The 21757-nt window shown below is 45.4% G+C and overlaps 1 protein-coding gene across 2 annotated transcripts in view; it reads right to left on the bottom strand.

Moving 5' to 3' along the window:
* MPG (N-methylpurine DNA glycosylase) overlaps nucleotides 1–21757 on the bottom strand; it is a 77048-nt gene that overhangs the window by 25745 nt on the left and 29546 nt on the right. For both annotated transcript variants that reach the window (XM_053472126.1, XM_053472128.1), the window contains exon 3: nucleotides 12281–12485. In XM_053472126.1, the coding sequence (XP_053328101.1) occupies nucleotides 12281–12485 (205 nt within the window). The remainder of the gene's footprint in view (nucleotides 1–12280; nucleotides 12486–21757) is intronic.

Here is a 21757-nt window from a genome sequence, read left to right as displayed (position 1 = left end):
AAGTAACACACCAAAATAGGACAAAACAATTAAATAACAATATTAATATATACCTACATATATATATCTATATATATATCTATATATATCTATATCTATATATATCTATATCTATATATATATATATATATATATGATATATATATGATATATATATATATAGATATATATATATATATATATATATATATATAGATATATATATATAGATATATATATATATATATATATATAGATATATATAGGTATATATTAATATTGTTATTTAATTTAATCCACCAAAATAGGACAAAACAATTAAATAATATTAATATATACCTATATATATATATATACCTATATATATAGGTATATATATATATATATATATATATATATATATATATATATATATATATATATATATATATATATATATATATATATATATATATATATATATAGGTATATATTAATATTGTTATTTAATTGTTTTGTCCTATTTTGGTGTGTTACTTACTTTAAATAAAAGTGTTAGATTTTTTTTTATGGTGTGGGGGGGGTCATATTTGGTTTCGGCCAGGTAAATGCTGCATTTTCGGTTTCACCATATCATGCCAAGTCTGCGAGTACATCCTGGAATCTGGGTATGCCTGGGCATGATAGGAATGTGATTGCTGTTAACAATCACATTCCTATCATGCCCAGACATACCCAGATTCCAGGATGTACTCGCAGACTTGGCATGATATGAGTATGATTGCCCTATCTACCCCTTCTCACTCCCTTTTGTCCTACCTACCCCTTCTCACTCCCTTCTCCCTATCTACCCCCTATCCCCCCCGTCTCACTCCCTTCTCCCTATCTACCCCCTCCTAACTATCTACCCTCTCTCCCTTTGAAGTTCACTTACCTTTCAGGAGTCCTGCGGTGGGGGTGCAAGGCCTCTGTCTCCCAGCTCTGCCACTGTATGGAACAGTATAGAGTGATGGGAGATATGATGTACTAGAGCATAATTATATAATGAAAAATACATTGGAAATGGTACAGCATAACACCCATCACTCTCACACACTTACCAATCCAGACATACACCAATACAGACATATACCAATCCACACACATATACCAATCCACACACATATACCAATCCACACACATACCAATCCACACATATACCAATCCACACATACTAATCCACTCTCACTCACTGAATGCTTTCCTACCTTTCCTCTTTTCCTCCTCTTCGCTCCTCTTCTTCAGTTCTTCTGTCTTCTTCCGGTTCAGTGGGCGCGGCTTCAGTGTTGTGCGCCGGGATCTGACAACAAACCCCGGCGCACAGCAGCTGTTGCCGCGCGGATCGCAAGGGAGCGGTATCGGAGGTCTTAATTCTGGTCCCAAATTAATTAAATTCCACTTAGATAAATATTCTTTAGCCTGTATATAATCATAGAAAATATAATAATTTCCCTGGTAAGCAATTCGTAATTTTGTTGGAAAACCCCAAGAATATGTAATGTTGTTTTGTCGAAGGCAAGCCGTAACGTCTGTAAATTTCTTTATATGAAGTCTAGTTACTCGTGAGAGATCCGAATAGACTCTAAAATGTTATTAAAGCTGCAAATCTTTCTGATTTGGCAGGATTTTTTCTAATTTCTTTAACCAGAATATCTTTTAACCCCCTAGGTTAATCCTTACCCCCCCGTTGCCCCCCCCCCGTTGCCGAATTTGGAATAAAGCCGCAATGCGACTTTAAATTCCGTCTTATTTATTTATTTATTTTTAATGCGGAGGAGAGAGAGGGTGCGGCCCGCGTAAGAAAGGCAGCCAGGGCAACCGATCTCATCCGGGCCGCACGTCGAGCCCTGCTACTTACCTGTGGGAGGGTCTTCTGTACTGCATAGAGGAAGCAGAACCTGTCACGAACCGGGTAAATACAGATGACTGCATTGGCCCAGCACGCCCAAAGATTGTGTGCAGGAGTTACGGTGCAGTAGCGGAGTTGGACAGGGCCTGGTTGCAGGGAGACCACACTCACCCAGGTGATGAGCACCTAGGGTTGTGCAGCCACATACCAGCGCCCTGACATAGCAGCAGATGTAATCCAAAATGAAACAAAGTGATATCCTGCAGGCACCCTGGAGCAGGCATGAAACATGTCACTAATATCACGTGCAGGATGCTGCAGGCTGGGAGTATGGAAGCTAAGCAAAGGATATAGCAGAAACATAACAAGCAAGGGCGACAGGGAGAGCAAGGGGGACATAGCAAGGAACAGAGAGACCAAGCAAAAAACATAACCAGACAAGACATACATAATACAGGGCACAACAGGGAACAAGACAGGACACCCCGCTGCCGGGGATACGAGACAGGACACCCCGCTGCCGGGGATACAAGACAGGACACCCGCTGCCGGGGATACAAGACAGGACACCCCACTGCCGGGGATACAAAACAGGACACCCCGCTGCCAGGGATACAAGACAGGTTACATCAGACTGACACACATAAACACAGAAACTAGCCTAGGACTATTGATAACTATTGGAGATTCCGTCACATCTTATGACCATAGTATGCTTAGCCCACCACTACGCAAAAGTACTCCAATGATGGTGGGTCCTAACGCTAATCCCTGCTGACAGTGGTACGAAACAAACCAAACAGGAAATCCAAACACATAACACTGACAAACAGAACACACGGGTGGGGCAAACCTTATAAAGGAAACAAAGCTGAAGCAAAGAGCTGAAGCAGAAACAAGGAATGGGAGATCAGAACAGAGCAAAAGGAAATCCAGGAATGGATTAAAGCAAAACAGAGAAACTGAAGCAAAACAGATATGCAGCTCCGCAGCCTGGGTAGAGCGTGACAGAACCTAACAGAGTTCACGTGACATCACATGACTCTGCTCCAGTCCTGCTTCCTCTGTGCAGTACCAGAGAACGCAGAGGGGGGCCGCGCCCTCTGCTAAAGTCTGTGAGCGGCATCGAGGAGCTGCAGTGCAGGTAAGGGGGTGGGGAGGGTGTTTGAATGAGTATGCGTGATTGACGGAATTAATCTGTGAATGAGTATATGAATGAATGAGTGTGTGGTGATAGCATGGATGTGTAAGTGCTGGAACCTAGGCATGATGGGAGTGTGATTGCTGTTAGCAATCACACTCCTATTGTAACAGGTTCACCAAGAGAGCTGTAGTAACTCCCAGAGATCACCCACATGTATCCTCCTGTTGTCCCCGGAATCACTTCCAGCACCAGTCAGCATGCGCACCTTGGAACCCTGCTATGTGTACCCAATAAGTACTACAACTACCTTGAACTGAGTACAGCAGGAATGAATAGTTTATTGTAGTAAAACATAGACTCATTAACTTCATTAACATAAATTAACATAAATTAACAGATACATGTATTCAACCCAACCTTTAATCCCCAGTCAGCAATCCTATTGATGGGATTAATTAAACAATGGAGTTCCTGCCTGTTTGGCAGCCAGGCTGGAGCCATCTCTGACTACCTTGGGGCCTTGTATGACAGGTCACATATCTTCCCTTTTAAAAAGAAGACTGAACTGGGGCCAGACCCCACCTGGGTCTGCATCCAGTTCAGTCGGACAGCACAGCTCCGTCGCTCCTGGAGTTGTGGATGCAGGGGGCTTGCAAAAGGCACCTGTCCCACTAACCAGTCCTGGGGTGCACTTAGAGACTGGGGAGTTCGGGTCCCAGACGAGGACAACAGTCCCACTCGCCAGGGCAGGGAGACAGGATCCATAATCTGTAGGTAGCAGGCTTGCTTTCAGTCCTCTCAGGGGCCCCAGTGATGAACAGTTCCGTCACACACTCCATCACAAATCTCCTTTTTCTGGGGGAGACCCCACACTGTTTGACTCTGAAGTCAGTCTGTATATCTGGACCACCACTGCCAGCCACAAATTGGTACTCCCCAAAACAATGTAACAAAAGAGCAGTACTTACCCGCCTGCCCGCTGCCTCTCCCGAAAAATATAACTGCCGCTGGAGAGAATTGACAATTGCACCTGGAGTCTTCTCAGCCGCTGGGGAGATGACAGGGTGGCGGGGGCCCCTTCAATCAAGGGTTGGGGATCCAAGCCAGCTGCTCAGCAATTCTGGGGACCACAGGTGGCAAGCACAGTCTCATCCTTCTGTATGGGATACGTCCCCCAGTGCTGGTTTTGTACCATCCTCTAGTGGAGGGACGTCTGATGAGGGAGGGCAGAGGCCAGCTGCACTCTGACCAGGAGAAAGCTCTTCTATAGGGTTTGCGGGCACCTCCAGTGCTGGTAGAGTGGGGCCGTCCTGCCTCTCTCCTGTTGCCAGTATTTCGGCTGCGGTGGTCTGAGCGGGCACTGTGGGAGCATCATGGTCAGACTCAGGAACAAGGGGGAGGGGTGAGCAGAGAACAGCAGTACTCTGCCCTGTTGCCAGCGCTTCTGCTGGAGAGTGTGGATCTGGGCCAACTGCCCAACATTCTGGGGACCCAGGTGTGGAGACCGCAGTCCCATCAACTACCACAGTCTCTGGGGCTGCCTGACTGGACCCTACAAGGTTGCTGTGGTCAGGCTCGGGAAACAGGGAAAGGAGCAGGCAGATGCTAGCAGCACTCTGCCCCGATGGCAGCTCTTCTGCTGGGTAGGTGCTTGTGGAGACCGCAGGGCCATCTACTACACCCAGAAAACTTTCTTCCTTTTGCTGGGAAGGGAAGCCAATTGCAAGCCCTCCCGTACCAACATCCTCAGATGTAAAATCAATTAAATCCACAGTCTCTGGATCTGGTTGTGGTGTACAGTCACATAGTTCCGCTATCGGATCTGGGTTAGCTGTCCAGTAACCCTGTGACTCAGGGGCAGAGACCGCAGTCCCATCCACCCCTCCTGGGTCAACATCCTCAGGTGACCACTCAGTAAAATCCATGAAATCCATGGTCACTGGGGCATACAGCACATGGTCGAACAACTCTTGATATGCCTGTTCCAGTTCCCATTTTTGTGTGACCAAATAATCCAGGTCAGCCCACAGCTCAGGCATGTATGGGATATCCTCCGCTCCTGGACGTCTTCCCCCCCGACACTCCGATGCACTACCGAAGTCGGGATCTTTTTCTATAATTTCTAATAATAACCCCAGGCCGCCGAAGCAGTTGCCCTTGATGGGATTGCTATTGATGGGATTAAACAATGGAGTTCCTGCCTGTTTGGCAGCCAGGTTGGAGCCAGGTTGAAGACTACCTTGGGGCCTTGTATGACAGGTCATTCTGTCACACCTATCATGCCAAGTCAGCCAGTACATGCTGAAACCTAGCTAGCTGCCCCCCTTGTGTATTGATGCTGCCAGCAGTATGGGGTCTACACATCACTTACAGCCACCCTGTACCAGCATGTACTGGCAGACCTGGCATGATAGGAGTGTGATTGCTAACAGCAATCACAGTCCCATCATGCCTAGGTACCAGCATTTACTGGTTGCCTGGGTATGATAGGAGTGTGATTGCTGTGTGGGCAGTGTGGACGCCAAGGCTGGCTTTGGGGTGTGCAACCTGTGATCTATGCCTGTAATTTAGGGGGTTTTAAATATGCTTTTTACTGACGTGTTTTTATGTGAATTCCAATTGATCTATACCTGCAAAGCTGGGTTTTTGCGTTATTCTGTAGATCCATATCTATATATTTCCATACATTATTTATGTATACCTGCAAATACAGTGGTTGTATGTCTTATGCAGTTGATTAATACCTGCAAAGGTGTTTCCATGTATTTATTTGATCTATACCTGCAATACTACGTTTCATATACTATTGTATACCTGCAAATACAGGATTTGTATGTCTAATTCTGTTTATTTGATATATACCTTCAGTGCCGAGATCACAAGTGAATTTCAGTTGATCTATACATGCAAAGCTTGGTTTGTGTGTTAATGTGTTGATCTATACCTGCTATCGGTAACTGGGGCTAATAATATATATGGGCAGCAGGAGCATCAATACACAAGGGGCAAAAACACTAAGGGGGGTATAAACAACAATGCAGTGGGAAAAATCCATCCTGATGTAGACTTCCGTGACGTAGATTGTATCCTGCTGTTTGTGAATTTTTGGTTATCAGTGTAGCAGAGCCTGTCCTCGGGTGTGTGTGTATAGGTGTTGGTGTGGCAGAGCCTTTCCTGGTGTGTGTTTGGGTGTTGGTGTGGCAGAGCCTGTCCTGGAGTGTGTGTTCAGTTGTCAGTGTGGCAGAGCCTGTCCTAGGGTGTGTGTGTTTGGGTGTCAGTGTGTCAGAGCCTGTCCTGGTGTGTGTGTGTGTTTGGATGTGGGTATAGCAGAGCCTGTCCTGGTGTGTGTTTGGTTGTCAGTGTGGCAGAGCCTGTCCTGGTGTGTGTGTCTGGGTGTCGGTGTGACAGAGCCTGTGTTGGTGTGTGTGTTTGGTCATCTGTTTCCTGGCACTTAACTTACAGTAGGAATTATTTAATTTATATTTATCCAGAGATAAAATGCCCTCCTGAAGTTGTAGTGACTTCAGGGGACAAAACGTTCAAGGCCCTGAAATCATTTAGTGGAAAAGTTATTTATTGTGTCATAATATTTATTTCAATGATTAGTCGCACTCAATTGTGGCTTCAGGCTTCCCATGTTGAATGATCAAGTATTATTTTAGCCCAATAACAAAAGTATAATTCCATAGCACATAACTTTTGGAAATTATGAATGCCCCCCCAGTTTGACTGTGGTATCTTGTGTGCCCCCCTATATATTGTTTCTAGAGTCGCCACCGATCACGATCTAAAAATGTAGATAATAATTCATTCAGGTAAGCTTCAAGATCTTTCACTTCTTCTGGAATTCCACGGATGTTCAGGTTCTGTCTGGAAGATCTGTCCTCCAAATCAGCTAGCTTGAGATCTTGTCTTGTTATTTCTGACTTCAAAAATTCATTCTGAGATTGTAGCTCTTTAGACTGCGATGCTATAGAAGTTCTCAAATAAACCAATTCTTCTCTGTAGTCTTTAAGATGTTGATCCAAATCAGCTTTGATTTTATTGTATATAGTGTCTAGATTGGTATTTGTAATATACTCTAATGAGTTGCTGCCACTGATCTCATATAACGGGTCCGGAGACAATTTTGATGAAATAATAGATGTATCTGTTTGACTTTTAGGATAATAGTAGCCACTGATTGGTGGAGGTTTCTTAGTTTTTAGTAGACATTTTAATTTTCTCATCTTTATCTCCTTTGCCGGACTTGTCCCCTTTAAGTCTTATTTAGGCTTTTCTAAAGGCAAATAAAAATTAAAAGTGTCTTTTTCCTTTTCTCCTCTGGAAAAAATCTCTTTCCTTTTATCTTCAGACTTTAAGTATTATATTTTCCTTCTCTTTAAATATGTTACTGCAAATATATAGTTCTTTCAGGAGAAAGGCTTAAATAAATGCGAAAAATTGGGTATTGGGTATATCAACGATTTTTAGAAAATCATAAATAAAGTCGCATCGCTATGAATATAAATCCTCAATGTACTTGATGGATGCAGTTATACTAATGGAATAACAGATGAAGTCAATAGAGTTCAAACCACCTGATATTTACAGGGGATATAAAAAAGAAAAAAGATGTCTTGAATGTGTTGTTTCAATGGTAACAATTTGAAGCTATATTCGAAAACTCACAATGTTGTCACACTTATATCATAGAATTCATTATCAGAAAAGACTTTTAACTCATGGTTCGCTGAGCCTATGTTATTCAATAAAGTCAGTGGAAATTTATATTGTTCTCCGTGAGGCTCAAGCTGTAACCGTCAGAGTATATAATCAGATTGCCCACGCCTAGGCCCACCACGGGGCCACAGATTCTGCTCTCCGAGCTCGCATCCGCTTCACATCCGCTTCTCAGTCGCGGCAGTCCGGTTCTAACAGCCAGACACCCGCAGTGCCGGCAGCGGAGGGAGAGAAAGAAAAAAAAGCTGAAGTGGACAGCGGGCACAGAAAGTGTCGGATCAACAGCCGGCCAGGTAAGATCGAGACCTCCTCAGCGCTGCATCTCCCCTACTTCATGCATCGGCCCGATGACACGCCCCAAACACGTGTAGCTACGTCATCACGATCTTCCCCCCTATATAATAATTTTTCAAGGAGAGAGAGGGAGAGCTTTCTCTTGATACCATAGCTAGATGATTAGCTGAAAATTTGGCATGAGAAGTTTAGTAAAAAACAGTGAAAATTAGAAAAAAACGTTTTTATATATATATATATATATATATATATATATATATATATTTTCCCTCTGAATCCTTACAAAATTAGGTGATGGAAAATCCCCTCCAAGTTTACCAATTCAGGTGTCCTGATTTCAGAAATACCCAATTCATATAGAATTTCCATACTTTCTCAGCAATTATAGGGAACATACTATATGGTGTAAATTATTCTTTACAAAGCCTTAGAATTTATACATTAGGTATAATGGGATTGCAACTCTAATTTTAAACATATTAACCAAAAATATAGATTTCTGTAAAAGTAGACAACCCAGACTATCGTATCAGGGGTAATAGGGAACTCTTCATGCAGCTATTTGGCCACAAATCACTGTCAAGGTTGGCCGCACAAATTATTTTCTGCACTTTTTTCACAAACACTTCTGTTTGAGGGCATAGGCATCACACACGTTTGACCTCAAGGTGGGCTCCTTTTGCTACCACATACGTGGTGGTCCCTTTCTTGGCGACCAACTCGAACAGTCCCTCCCAAGCTGTCTGTAGCTTCCTCTGTCGGACAGGGGGATGTAGGATTACCTTTTGCCCTAGCTGTAGTTCCCGTGGGTAGAGTGGACATCGTAGTACTCTATCTTTTCTGCGCTATTCTGAGATGCCCCTGTGCTAGATCCATGAGCTTGGCCCTAAGTCCTACCACATAGGTGACCACCGGGGTCTCCTCAGGATCCTCCTTTCCTTCCTGAAATTCCCGCAGAATGTCCAGGTGTCATATGGGTCTACCATACAGTAACTCTAATGGTGAGAACCCTGTTGATTGCCTACTGCGAAGTTCAACAGGAAAGAGGAGACGGGGAACAGTGTGCTGGTGTCAGGAACTGGGCAAGCAGGTCTGGTAGGAGCCCAGGTACAGGGGATACAAGGGGTTCTGTCTGTACCCCACAATGCATAATAACTAGAGGGATATAACAGACAGGCGCAAAGAAACAACCCACAGGCAGAATACGTTGATATGATCTGTATTAAGGAAGACGACAGGACAAACAGGAAGCCCACTGGAGGGGCACATGGCAGGAAGCTCACTGGAGGGGCACACAACAGGAAGCCCACTGGAAGGACTAAAAGCAGGAAGCCCACTGGAAGGACACACAGCAGGAACACAGGGTCAGGTACAGGGCCAGAGCAAGCGGTCCAAACTTCAATGTAAAGGCCCTGATTGAAGGGCTGGGCAGAATTAAATAGGCAGAGGTAATCCAGGTAACAGGGCACAGCTGCTTGTGATGATGAGGTCTGGGTGCTCCATGGAGAGATGGGCGGCCACTAGTGGTGACTTAAGGAAATGAGCAGCACAGAGTTTGAGTGTTCCAGGCTGTGAAGGCTGGTATTCCCCCCTGTACACAGAGCCCCTCCGATTGGTGTAGAATAGCACCTGGACCGGGCTGGATTGAGGTCAGACACATATATACATGTCTGGAGGTCATCCAGACATGTATATGGATGGGGTAAGAGTCCCAGGTGCTGTGGATTGGTTAACCCCTCGAATTACCGGTCTGAGATTGAGACAGCGTATGCGCCAGCTTTGTTGTGTTGCTGCCTTCATAAACAGGTTCCTGGGCATGGAGTGTAAGAGTGGTTTGCGGAGGGTCTAGTGGGTTTGCATGGGCAATACGTTATCCTATGGCCAGTCCCTCCACAATAAAAGCACAGGTTCTCCTTCCACCTTCTCTGTATTTCCTCTTTGGTAAGTGGCTCTCGCTTATAGCTCTTCTTAGATGCCTTCTTACCTTTGGTCTCTGTCTTTTTGTCACAGTGGTCGGATGCTAACACAGACCTCACAGACTTGCATATGTGGAAAACACATTCTGCCAGCAGTTCTAGTACTGCTGGCATTCCCGCTGACTCCTTGACAATGGCCTTTACATTCTGTCAGGAAACGCGTAAGCAAGTCTGACGAAACCCCTTGTGTAGGTGCAGGGGATACAAGGGGTTTCATCTGTACACCACGATGCATAATAACTAGAGGAATATAACAGACAGGTGCAAAGAAACAACCCACAGGCAGAATAAGTTGATATGATCTGTATTAAGGAAGACGGCAGGACAAACATAATAAGTCATAATAAGTCCCTTGTCAGGAAGCCCACTGGAGGGGCACACGGCAAGAAGCCCACTGGAAGGACACATGACAGGAACAACACAGCGTCAGGTACAGGGCCAGAGCAAGCGGTCCAAACTTCACTGTAAAGGCCCTGACTGAAGGGCTGGGCAGGTTTAAATAGGCAGGGTTAATCCAGTTAACAGGGCACAATTGCTTGTGATGATGAGGTCTGGGTGCTCCATGGAGAGATGGGCGGCCACTAGTGGTGACTTAAGGAAATGAGCAGCACTCTGCACTCAGTTTCATGCTGTGAAGGGTGGAACCTGACAGCTTGGCTATGAAGACTCGCATCATCTGTTTGAGCGTCCCATTAAAGTGCTCACAGAGTCAGTTACCCTGGGGATGATATGAGGTGGTATGGAGGGCTTTAATTCTGCAGATGATCCACACCTGCTGTAGCAATTCTGAGAGGAACTGGGTGCCTTGGTCGGCTAAGACCTCTTGGGGGAACCCTACCCAGATTCTTAAGATTCTGATCAAGGCATCAGCCAATGTTTCAGTGGTGATGTTGGGAAGGGCTAGTCGACCACTGTGAGGATATACCTCTTCCCAGACCTGCTTGGTTTGGCTAGGGGTCCTATGAGGTCAATCGCGACCCTCTGAAAGAGTTCGCTGATCAGGGGTAGGGGATTTAGGGGAACCCGGGAAGAGTCTCCTCGCTTGCCTACCCGTTGGTATAGATCACAGGTGCGGCAATATTGGGCAGCATCCTGAGACAATTTCAGCCAGAAAAATGTTTTCACTAGCCCGTGACGGGTCTTGGTACTCCCTTAGTAACCAGCTAGGGGGTAGTGTGAGCTATGGCAAGGAGGGGAGCTCTGTAAAGAGCAGGGAAAACTCTAGGGGGTGTAAGTGTGGGGATCAGAGGTGCCTTCCTGGTACAGGAGCCCATCTTCCCATAGAATCCTTGTGCTTGCCTATTCCCTTGTCTCATCCCTAGTACGGTACTGTTGCGTGGAGTCGGACAGGAGTGCATGCTTGAACACATCTGCACTGGGCCAGGGAATGGAGTCAGTCCCCTCCGTGCGTGCTTGGGCTCAGGTTACAGCAGAGCAGGTAGCTCTGGTAATAATGTGAGGCACAAATATGCTTTCTAGCCGTCCCAAGTTGTTGCCCAGGATCACGTTGGTGGGGAGTCCGGACATAATGCCCACGTCTCGGTATCCATTTTCCTCACCCCAGTCCAATCAGACCCGTGTCATGGGAGTTTTATGAACTTGTCCTCCTGCTACTTGGACGTCAATTTTGTAATCCAGGGTCTTAATGTTTTCCAGTTCTCCAGGTTTTACGAGGGTGAAGGTAGCCCCGGTGTTAGACGATCAGCCTGTCTCCCGTTTACAAGGACTAGGGTTTGATTACTAGGACGGGGTTATCAACAGGGTCAAAAGACATCAGGTTCCCAGTGACCACAATGGGATGATTCATGCAATGAGCCTGCCGTGGTAGAAAGGGAGTTGTGGTGCCAGCATAGCGGGCTAGGGATGTAGGTTGGGACAATTCCACTTGATGTGTCCCGCCTGCCCGCATCCAGTGGCAGGTTTAAGGGGGGGCTCATAAGAACGTGGGATGGTGGTGGAAGCCAGTCTTTGAGGTCCCAGGGCAGGCGAACAGGGTATTGTCATGGTGGGGTAGTGGGTACGGGTCAGAGGGCGGTGGATATCCACATATTTGTCTGCTAAATGCGATGCGTTTTAAGGACGTACCTGTACATCCATAGGGGACTGAAGGGTATAATAAAATGCACCAATAATGGATTTTTCTACCCGACATTAACTGGTTAGAATTCTTTCTTACTGATGTTGGCTCTCTGCTTCATGTGATCTGACAGTGTTACATGTTTCTAAAAACAGTTTGATTCAAATGCAGGCAGAGCAAGAACACAATATGTGAGGATTAACAGGTCATCTAACACTCACCTTGGCTAGAAATATTCATACAGAAATGTATACCATAAATCTGGTAAACGTATATAGTGCCAGGTTTCATATACATGGCTACATTTCTTTCTGTGCATTTTCCTCCTCTCGAGTGTGACGCTTTATCATTACCTCCCAAGTAAGCTTCAGTCTCTACAATTCTTCCTCGAAGTTCTGTTCCATCTAGATGTTTTCGGACCAAAATCTAATGATGAAAAAGAATAAATATGTCTGAAGTGAGAAATCAACGAATATAAGACATATTACAGCCAATAGGGCTGCAACAACTAATCGATAATAATCGATAATGAAAATCGTTGCCAACGAATTTCATTATCGATTAGTTGAATCGATTTTTATCGATTATAAAATTAGGGTTTTTTCAGAGCAAACGCTCAGAAAAATACCCCTCATTATATAATCCGTTTCAGTGACTCACAGCAGCAGCTCCTACTTACCAGTCCCTCCCTATAATCACTGTGACAACTGGCCCCGCCCCTTCCTTCTCCAGAACCACATGACTGTGACACTCATCTAACTGTAAGTATAAAATTAATATTTGGGCTACTGAAAGTTAGGGGAGGTGGGGGTTACTTTAGGGGCAGTTATGGTTAATGGGGTGTTTAGGGGCAGCTATTGTTAATGGAGTGTTTAGGGTTAATTTAGGGGCAGTTATGGTTAATGGGGTGTTTAGGGTTAATTTAAGAGCAGCTGTGGTTAATGGGGTGTTTGGGGTTAATTTGAGGCAGTTGTGGTTAATGGTGTGTTTAGGGTTAATTTAGGGGCTGTTGTGGTTGATGGGGTCTTTAGGGTTAATTTAGGGGATGCTGTGGTTGATGGGGTCTTTAGGGTTAATTTAGGGGATGCTGTGGTTAATGAAGTGTTTAGGGTTAATTTAGGGTAGTTGTTTTGATAGGGTATTTAGAGTTAATTTAGGGGTAGTTATGGTTAATGGGGTGTTTAGGGTGAGGACTGAAGGTTAATTTAATTAATTTAATAAAGTTAACTTAAGGTGCAGTAAGAGATAAAGGGGGGCAAACTAAGGGGAATCTAAATGCTGGGGACAGTGAAGATTAACCCAGTACTTATTTATAAAAGTATGGTGTCAGTGTGCTGTGAATGGGTCTGTGACTCTATGAGGGGACTATGAGATATCAGGAGGGGTATAAGGCATATCTGGGGAGGACGGAGTGACATATCTGGGGGGTATAAGGCATATAGGGTAGATAAGACATATAGGGTATATAAGGCATATGTGGGGAGGGCAGTGTGGCATGTCTGGGGAAGATGGAGTGGTGTATCAGGGTGTATAAGGCATATCTGGGGCCACAGTGGCATATCTGGGGGTAGAGTGGAGTGGCATATGTGGGGAGGGCATCGTGGCATGTCTGGGAGGCAGTGTGGCATGTCTGGGGAGGATGGAGTGGTGTATCAGGGGTATAAGGCGTATCAGGCACAGTGGCATATGTGGGAGGCAGGGTGGAGTGGCATATGTGGGAGGCAGCGTGGAGCGGCATATGTGGGAGGCAGCGTGGAGTGGCATATGTGGGAGGCAGCGTGGAGAGGCATATGTGGGAGGCAGCATGGAGAGGCATATGTGGGAGGCAGCGTGGAGTGGCATGTCTGGGAGGCAGCGTGGAGTGGCATGTCTGGGAGGCAGCGTGGAGTGGCATGTCTGGGAGGCAGCGTGGCATGTCTGGGAGGCAGCGTGGCGTGGCATGTCTGGGAGGCAGCGTGGCGTGGCATGTCTGGGAGGCAGCGTGGCATGTCTGGGAGGCAGCGTGGCATGTCTGGGAGGCAGCGTGGCATGTCTGGGAGGCAGCGTGGCATGTCTGGGAGGCAGCGTGGCGTGGCATGTCTGGGAGGCAGCGTGGCATGTCTGGGAGGCAGCGTGGCATGTCTGGGAGGCAGCGTGGCATGTCTGGGAGGCAGCGTGGCATGTCTGGGAGGCAGTGTGGCATGTCTGGGAGGCAGCGTGGCAAGCCTGGGCTCAAATGTGCATAAATTGGGGGGGCTGGTTGGGAAATAAAGACAAGAAATGCATTTTATCAAAGTTTTTTTTATTCTGCTGCTTGTATTTAACATCATTTGTTTATTAAATTATTTTAAATAAATGAGAAATGTATATTCATTTTTTTTATCCGATTAATCGAAAAAATAATCGGTCAACTAATCGATTATGAAAATAATCGTTAGTTGCAGCCCTAACAGCCATCATAAGAAAAGAAAACAAGTTAAAAAAAGCATACAATATTACTTTACCATGCTGAATAAACAATACCTATGCTCTTAACCCCTTCAGTTACGGTGGTTTTGGGACCTTATATTTTCTATATGTTGGTTCAGCCATTATTTCCCTTTCCATGGTTAAAATAATAAATTCACATTTTCTTCTCAAAATCCTCACAAAAGTAGTTACATTGACACACATTACCCTCAAAATGTATCAATTCATTTACATAGAATTTCCATAATTTCCCAGGGTACTTATTTCCATAAATTCATAATTTCCCAGGGTACATAAAACCCTGGGCTTTGTCATAAAAAAGTATAAAATATGGTGAAAAATGCAGAAAAAAAATTACATTTTCTAACTTTTAGTTGAAAAATCTTTTACTCATCTATAAAAAGTAACGAAAAAACCTGCTAAATAGATTCTTCTATTCATCCTGAGTTTAGAAATATTCAATCTTTTTATGTTTTTTTGCTTTTTTCTACACGTTATGGGGCAATAAGTACAGGTACCGTTTTGCTATTTCAAAGCCATTTTTCCCAAATCCGGTAATTCTTCCCCCCATGTGCCATTTCGGGGTATATTTGAAGCCGGCCAATGCAATTTACCCCATCAAATCATATTTTTGAAACCTAGACACCCCAGGGTATTTCAAATGCTAGTATTTTAACTCTTTCCATGCACCATATCTACCACCAGCCTTTGTCAAACTTTGTGGTAGTCATTTTTTTGCATTTTTGTTTTCACACACATTTTACATCAGGTATGAATTAAAAGGTTCTGGTATATGTCACTATCATAAAACACCCCAATATGTGTGCAGCAACATCTCCTGAGTACAGCGATACCTCACATTTTGCCTGGCTGTTTGGGGGCAAAAGGGCCACATTTGGGGCATCTGCATTTTTCAATGTTGAACTTTGGCATTTGGGGATGCACTGCCCATGCCCTATTTGGTACATCTTTGAGCCGGGCCATTTCAGTGTGCCCATTAAAACCATATATTTTTGAAAAGTAGACACCCCAGGGTATTTAAAATGCTGGTATTTTAACTCTTTGCATGCACACATTCTACCACCAGCATTTTTTGAAAGTTTGCAGTAGTATTTTTTTGTGTGCATTTTTCCCCACACACCTACTTTATGTATGAATTTACAGCTCCTGGTACATGCCGCTGTCACACGACACCCCAATATATGTTCAGCAAAAACATCTCCTGAGTACAGTGATACCCCACATGCATGGGTTTGTCATTTTTTGGGAGGAACTAAAAGGCCACATTTGGGATGTGTGCATTTTTCTAATTGGAAATTAGATGTGTGGCCATCCTTCCCCCCGTGTTAATTGGGACATTATTGAACCCGGGCCAATTCAATTTACCCCATCAAATCATACATTTTTTTAAAAGTAGACACCCCGTGGGCATTTCATATGCCAGTATTTTAACTCTTTCCATGAGAGAATTGTTTTAAGCTACTGTGCTAATTTTAGGACTGTAACTGGTTCACCAAGAGAGCTGTAGTAACTCCCAGAGATCACCCACATGTATCCTCCTGTTGTCCCCGGAATCACTTCCAGCACCAGCCAGCATGCGCACCTTGGAACCCTGCTATGTGTACTCAATAAGTAGACACAACTACCTTGAACTGTGTACAGCAGGAATGAACAGTTTATCGTAGTAAAACATAGACTCATATAGCCACAGAACTTCATTAACATAAAATTAACAGATACATGTATTCAACCCAACCTTTAATCCCCAGTCAGCAATCCTATTGATGGGATTAATTAAACAATGGAGTTCCTGCCTGTTTGGCAGCCAGGCTGGAGCCATCTCTGACTACCTTGGGGCCTTGTATGACAGGTCATTCTGTCACAAAGACTTGCTCACAAAAATATTTTTTTTATATATCTATTTTATTTTTTGCCTTTTTTTTAATTTTTTTTATTTTTTATTTTTTTACATTTTTTGAAACTTGAAGGTTCCCCGATCAGTGGGAAATTTTTTTTACATTTTACTATTTTTTTTCTAATTATTTTTATTTTATTTTTTAATTTATTTTTAGTAATCACACTGTGATTAGAAAGCTGGGCTCCATTGACTTGGATGGTTAAATGCAGTACCTGTATTCAACCTGCAAATGGAGCCAGAGTTCTCTAAAAGGTCTTTATTATTTTTTTTTTTTTTACAGGGCGGCAAGGCCATCTTGCGGCTGGCGAAGTCACACACCCAGTGGCGGTCCTGGGGTAAGTGTTTGGTGTCGCTGAATGCCACACCATTGAAGTTTAGGAGGTGATTGTTGATCGCCTCCTAAACTCTTTTAAAACAGGCGTCCGCCGCCATACAACGTATGGCGGATGTTAACGCCCCAGGGAGGAGCCAGACATGGCCCCTAGTGCAGATCGTGGTGTTGCTGAATGCCTCAAGGTCAATACATTACAGCAACACCATTTAAAGTCATGACGGTCCTGGCACGTCAATTGTCGTTAACCCTTTGTTTTCAGGTGACGTGCCCGGACGGTGAATTGTCATTAAGGGGTTAAACAAGTAGATGTGAACAGTTATGTTCTATTCAATTACAGCCCTTGGCTGACAGGTATTCCAAAAGGGAGAATTAATAAGGGTCAGATGTAATTGTACAAATGAAGACATTTTTAAACAGGCCAATAAAATTAGAAATAATGTTCTACAAAAGAGATATCCACAAAACCTATTAGACAAAACTTTAGAAGAAATATCTAGAATGGAACAAAAAGATCTACTACAACCAAAAGTGGAAAAAGGAAATAATAAGGAGGATATACCCCTAGTTCTAAACTTTGATAAATGTCATCATGACCTAAAGAAAATAATAAATCGTCATTGGCCTCTTTTATTGAAGGATAATGACTTACAGCAATTACTTCTGACAAACCCAAAACATTAAGTTCTACTTACCGAGAGCTTCTTTTCCCTGCCAATCCCTGGTGACACTGATGAGAGACTCCTCCTCCGTACCTGAGATAGGGCAGGACTCAAAAGGTTAAAAGGCCCCTCCCCTCCTAGCACCCTCAGTGAATATCAAAGACCACACAGTAAAACAGAACTGCTGCAAAAAAAAACATTTATTGAAAGGAAGGGAGGGAACCAAACGTGTCACCAGGGATAGGCAGGGAAAAAAAGCTCTCGGTAAGTAGAACTTAATGTTTCCCTGCCATCCCAGGTGACACTGATGAGAGATATAACAAAGAAGAAGGGTGGGAAACAAAGAACCTCAGGGGGAAAGAACAGCCCCAAGAACCGTACGACCAAACAGCGCATCCTCCTGCTCCATCTGATCGAGTCTATAATGTCTCACAAAAGTACTCAGAGTTCCCCACGTAGCGGTCTTGCAGATGTGTTCAGGCGAGACGAGACATTGTTCAGCCCATGAAGTGGAAACTGCGCGGGTAGAGTGGGCACGAATCCCGGGAGGGGGAACCCCGCCAGCTGCTGTGTAAGCCAAGCTGATAGTTGACATAATCCATTTTGCCATCGTACGCTTAGAAATGCTAAGACCTCTAATGGGACCAGAAGAGGCTATAAACAAACTAGAAGATTTTCGCAGAGGCTGCGTACGTTCCAGATAAATTGAAAGATATCTTTTTAAGTCCAAAGTATGCAGCGCTTCTTCCGCCGATTGAGGGGACGAGAAGAACGTAGGCAACACAATTTCTTGGTCCCTGTGAAAAGCTGTCTGTACTTTGGGTGAGAATTCTGGGGGCAAAGCGAGGATGACCTTATCCGGAAAATCCCGCAGGAACGGTTCCTTCATCGAAAGGGCCTGGAGTTCGCTGATACGCCTCGCAGAGGTAATGGCCACCAGGAAGGCCGTCTTCAGAGACAACAGGTGTAGGGAGACTGATTGAAGGGGCTCAAAAGGTGGTAACATGAGCCTGCGAAGGACCAGGTTCAGGTCCCAGGGCACCATCTTGGAGACAGGGCGAGGACGAATACCCACCATAGCCTTGGAAAAACTCCTGATGACTGGAACAGAAATCAAATCGAAGCCAAGTAAAGCACTGATGGCAGCAATCTGGACCTTGATGGTAGAAGGCTGAAGTCCATGGTTAAACCCCATTTGTAAAAATTCCAGAATGGCAGCCAGAGAACTGTCTGAAGGAAGAATTTTCCTGGATCCACACCAGCTACAAAACTTCTTCCACACATTAATGTATCTGAGGGATGTGACCTTCTTACGACTGTGAAGAAGAGTTTCCGTAACTGACTCAGAGACCTCAGAATTCTCCGTTCAACCTCCAAGCCGTAAGCTGAAATACCGCAGGATTTGGATGAAGGAACTGACCCTGATGAAGCAGGTCTTTCCAGGCCGGGAGCCGTAGGGGCGGTGCGTGGCTGAGTGAGACTAAGCCCGCGTACCAGACACGTTTGGGCCAGTCTGGGGCTACCAGTATAACAGACGCCCGGTCGGACTTGATCTTCTGCAGCACCTTGGATATTAGAGGAAATGGAGGGAAAACATAGGCGAGACTGAAACTCCAAGTCTGGGCGAAGGCATCCACCGCCAGTGGCTGGTCCTGAGGATTGAGAGAAAAGAACGCTGGAACTTGAGCATTGTCCCTGGAGGCCATAAGATCTTTTGGACAATCATGTGGAAGGCTGCAGGATGCAAAGCCCATTCGTTGCTTTGAACGGAAGTCCTGGTCAGAAAGTCGGCTTGGGAATTCAAAGCCCCCTGTAGGTGAACCGCGGACAAAGTCATTTGACGTGATTCTGCCCAAAAGCAAATCCTAAGAGCTAGACGCAGCAGGCGAGGACTTCTCGTACCTCCCTGCTTGTTGGTGTAGGCGACTACCGCCCGATTGTCGGAACGAAGCAGGATGTTCTTGCCAAAGAGCTGCTTTTCCCAGTGATGTAGGGCATTCTCCACCGCCAGCAGCTCCAGGCAGTTTGAGGGTAGGAGCCGAGTGGCAGGCGATCAGAGACCTTGAACAAAGCTGTCCCGATAAGTGGCTCCCCAGCCTGTTCTGCTTGCGTCCGTGGTAAGGAGCTCCTTGGATGACCAGGCCCATCGTCTTCCTGAGGCCAGAGTGTCCCGTAGGAGCCACCAGGAGAGGGATGCTTTGACATGCGGAGGAAGACGAACCAGTCTGTCCAGGGCGAATGGGTTCTCCTCCAGCAGATGAAGAATATGGTTCTGAAGGACCCTCATGTGAGCCAGGGCCCAGGGAACTGCATACCTTGCTGAAGTCATCTTGCCGAGAAGAGACATACATAGCCTTAGTGGACTTTTGCGTGCAGAAAGCACTTTGCAGGTTAGGGAATAAATACCGCTGATCTTGCTTGAAGGAAGAAAAGCTTTTCCCTCGCAGGAATCCAGGCGAAGGCCGATGAACACCAATTGTTGAGAAGGAACTAAGTTGGACTTGTCCCAATTTAGAATCCAGCCGAGATCCTGAAGCATATGGACCACGCGGGAAAGGTGAGACTGAAGGAGAACTGCTGAATGAGTGTGAATCAGCCAATCGTCCAGGTAAGGGATGACCGAAATGCCCTGGCGTCTGAAATGGGCCACCACCACTGCAAGGAGTTTTATAAACACTCTGGGGGCTGGAGACAGTCCAAATGGAAGGGCCTGAAATTGAAAATGTCTGACTCTTGAACCCCAAGGAAGGGTGCATAGGGACATGAAGATACGCATCCTTTAGGTCTATGGAGACCATGAAGTCTCGAAGGTTTAGAGAGTCCAGAGCTGATCTTGAACCTTAGGAAACGAAGGTGACGGTTCAGGAAACGTAGGTCTATAATGAGATGAAACCCCTTTGGTGTTTTTGGAACCAAAAAGACACGAGAATAAATCCCTTGACCCTGTTCCTGCAGGGGCACGGGAATAAGGACTTCTGTATCTACAAACTGTTGGACGGCAGACAACAGGAATCCCCGCTGTTCCAGGTTCTGAGGAAGGTGGGAAATCAAAAACTGGTCTGCAGGCTTGCTCTCGAATTGTAGTCGGTAACCCTGGGATATGATGAATCTCACCCAGGAATCTTGCGTGACGAAGAACCAATAGTCTATGAAATGCCGAAGTCTTCCTCCCACCGGGATGCATGCCGAGTCATGCAAAATCTTTGGGGTCCTGGGCCGCTTTGGGGAAGGCGAACCTGTCATGTCTACCCCTTTCACGATGAAATCTGCCCCGGAAGGCATGTTCCCTTGCAGGGCGAGAGAAAACGGAACCATAGCCCATGGACTGGCCTGGAAAGTATGGACGAAAGGACTGCCGCCTCCTGGAAGCAGTTCTGCGTTGTGGCATCCAATGTTTATCACCAGTCGTTTTCTCAAGCAGGGACTCCAGCTCCTCGGCAAACAGAGACCCTCCTTTAAAAGGGATATTAAGCAGTCTGTTCTTTGAGGCATTGTCAGCCCCCCAGGCTTTAAGCCATAAGGCCCGTCTGGCCGCCACAGAAAGTGCAGAGCCCCTGGCTGACATCCTGACATTTTCAATTGAGGCATCGCAGAGAAAATCCACCGCCAACTTGAGAGCAGCAACGTTCTTGAGGACAGTCTCTCTAGGCGTTTTTGCTGCAACATCTTCCTCGATCTGCGACAGCCAGATTTTTACAGCTCGATACACTGAGGCAGATGCTATGCCAGGTTTAAAAGCAGCAGTGGAAGCTTCAAAAGATTTCTTAACGGCCGCTTCAGCCTTCTTTTCCATTAGATCCGAGAAATGAGAGCCATCCTCCAGCGGCAAGGCAGTCTTTCTGGAAACTTTCATCACCACGGTGTCAACCAGCAGGGTTGCACAAAATTTGGCAAAGTCCTCCTCAAACAGAAAAAGGCGTTTCACCCGCCTGGACAGGTTAACTATCCTCTCCGGATGGTTCCATTCCTGCTTAATGATGTCAGATAAGGCAGGGTGCACAGGAAAAGAAGGTGACTCCTCCAAGTTCATGGCAGACTTTACAGCAGAAACGAGAGTATCAATTTCTTCCACCGGGAACAAAAAGGAACTTTCCTCCTGGAGAACTGCTGGTAACCCAGGAGAGATGGTTCCCGTACTGCCGGAAGATGGGAAGGAGCAGGAACCGACTGACGAAAGGCTGCATCTCTTCCTTAAGCCAGGCTAAAAACTCTCTCCCACCAGATGCTTCAGAATCCGCCACGGACTTTAGACAGGCGGAACAGAGCTTTTTCTTAGAATCCTGCAGAGGCCTGTGACAACCAGAACACTGCGCATGCTTGGTTTTAGCTAAAGCCTTTT

Source organism: Spea bombifrons, chromosome 7 (assembly GCF_027358695.1).
Source record: "Spea bombifrons isolate aSpeBom1 chromosome 7, aSpeBom1.2.pri, whole genome shotgun sequence".
Classification (NCBI taxonomy): Eukaryota; Metazoa; Chordata; class Amphibia; order Anura; family Pelobatidae; genus Spea; species Spea bombifrons.
This window is presented reverse-complemented; position numbering and strand designations above follow the sequence as displayed.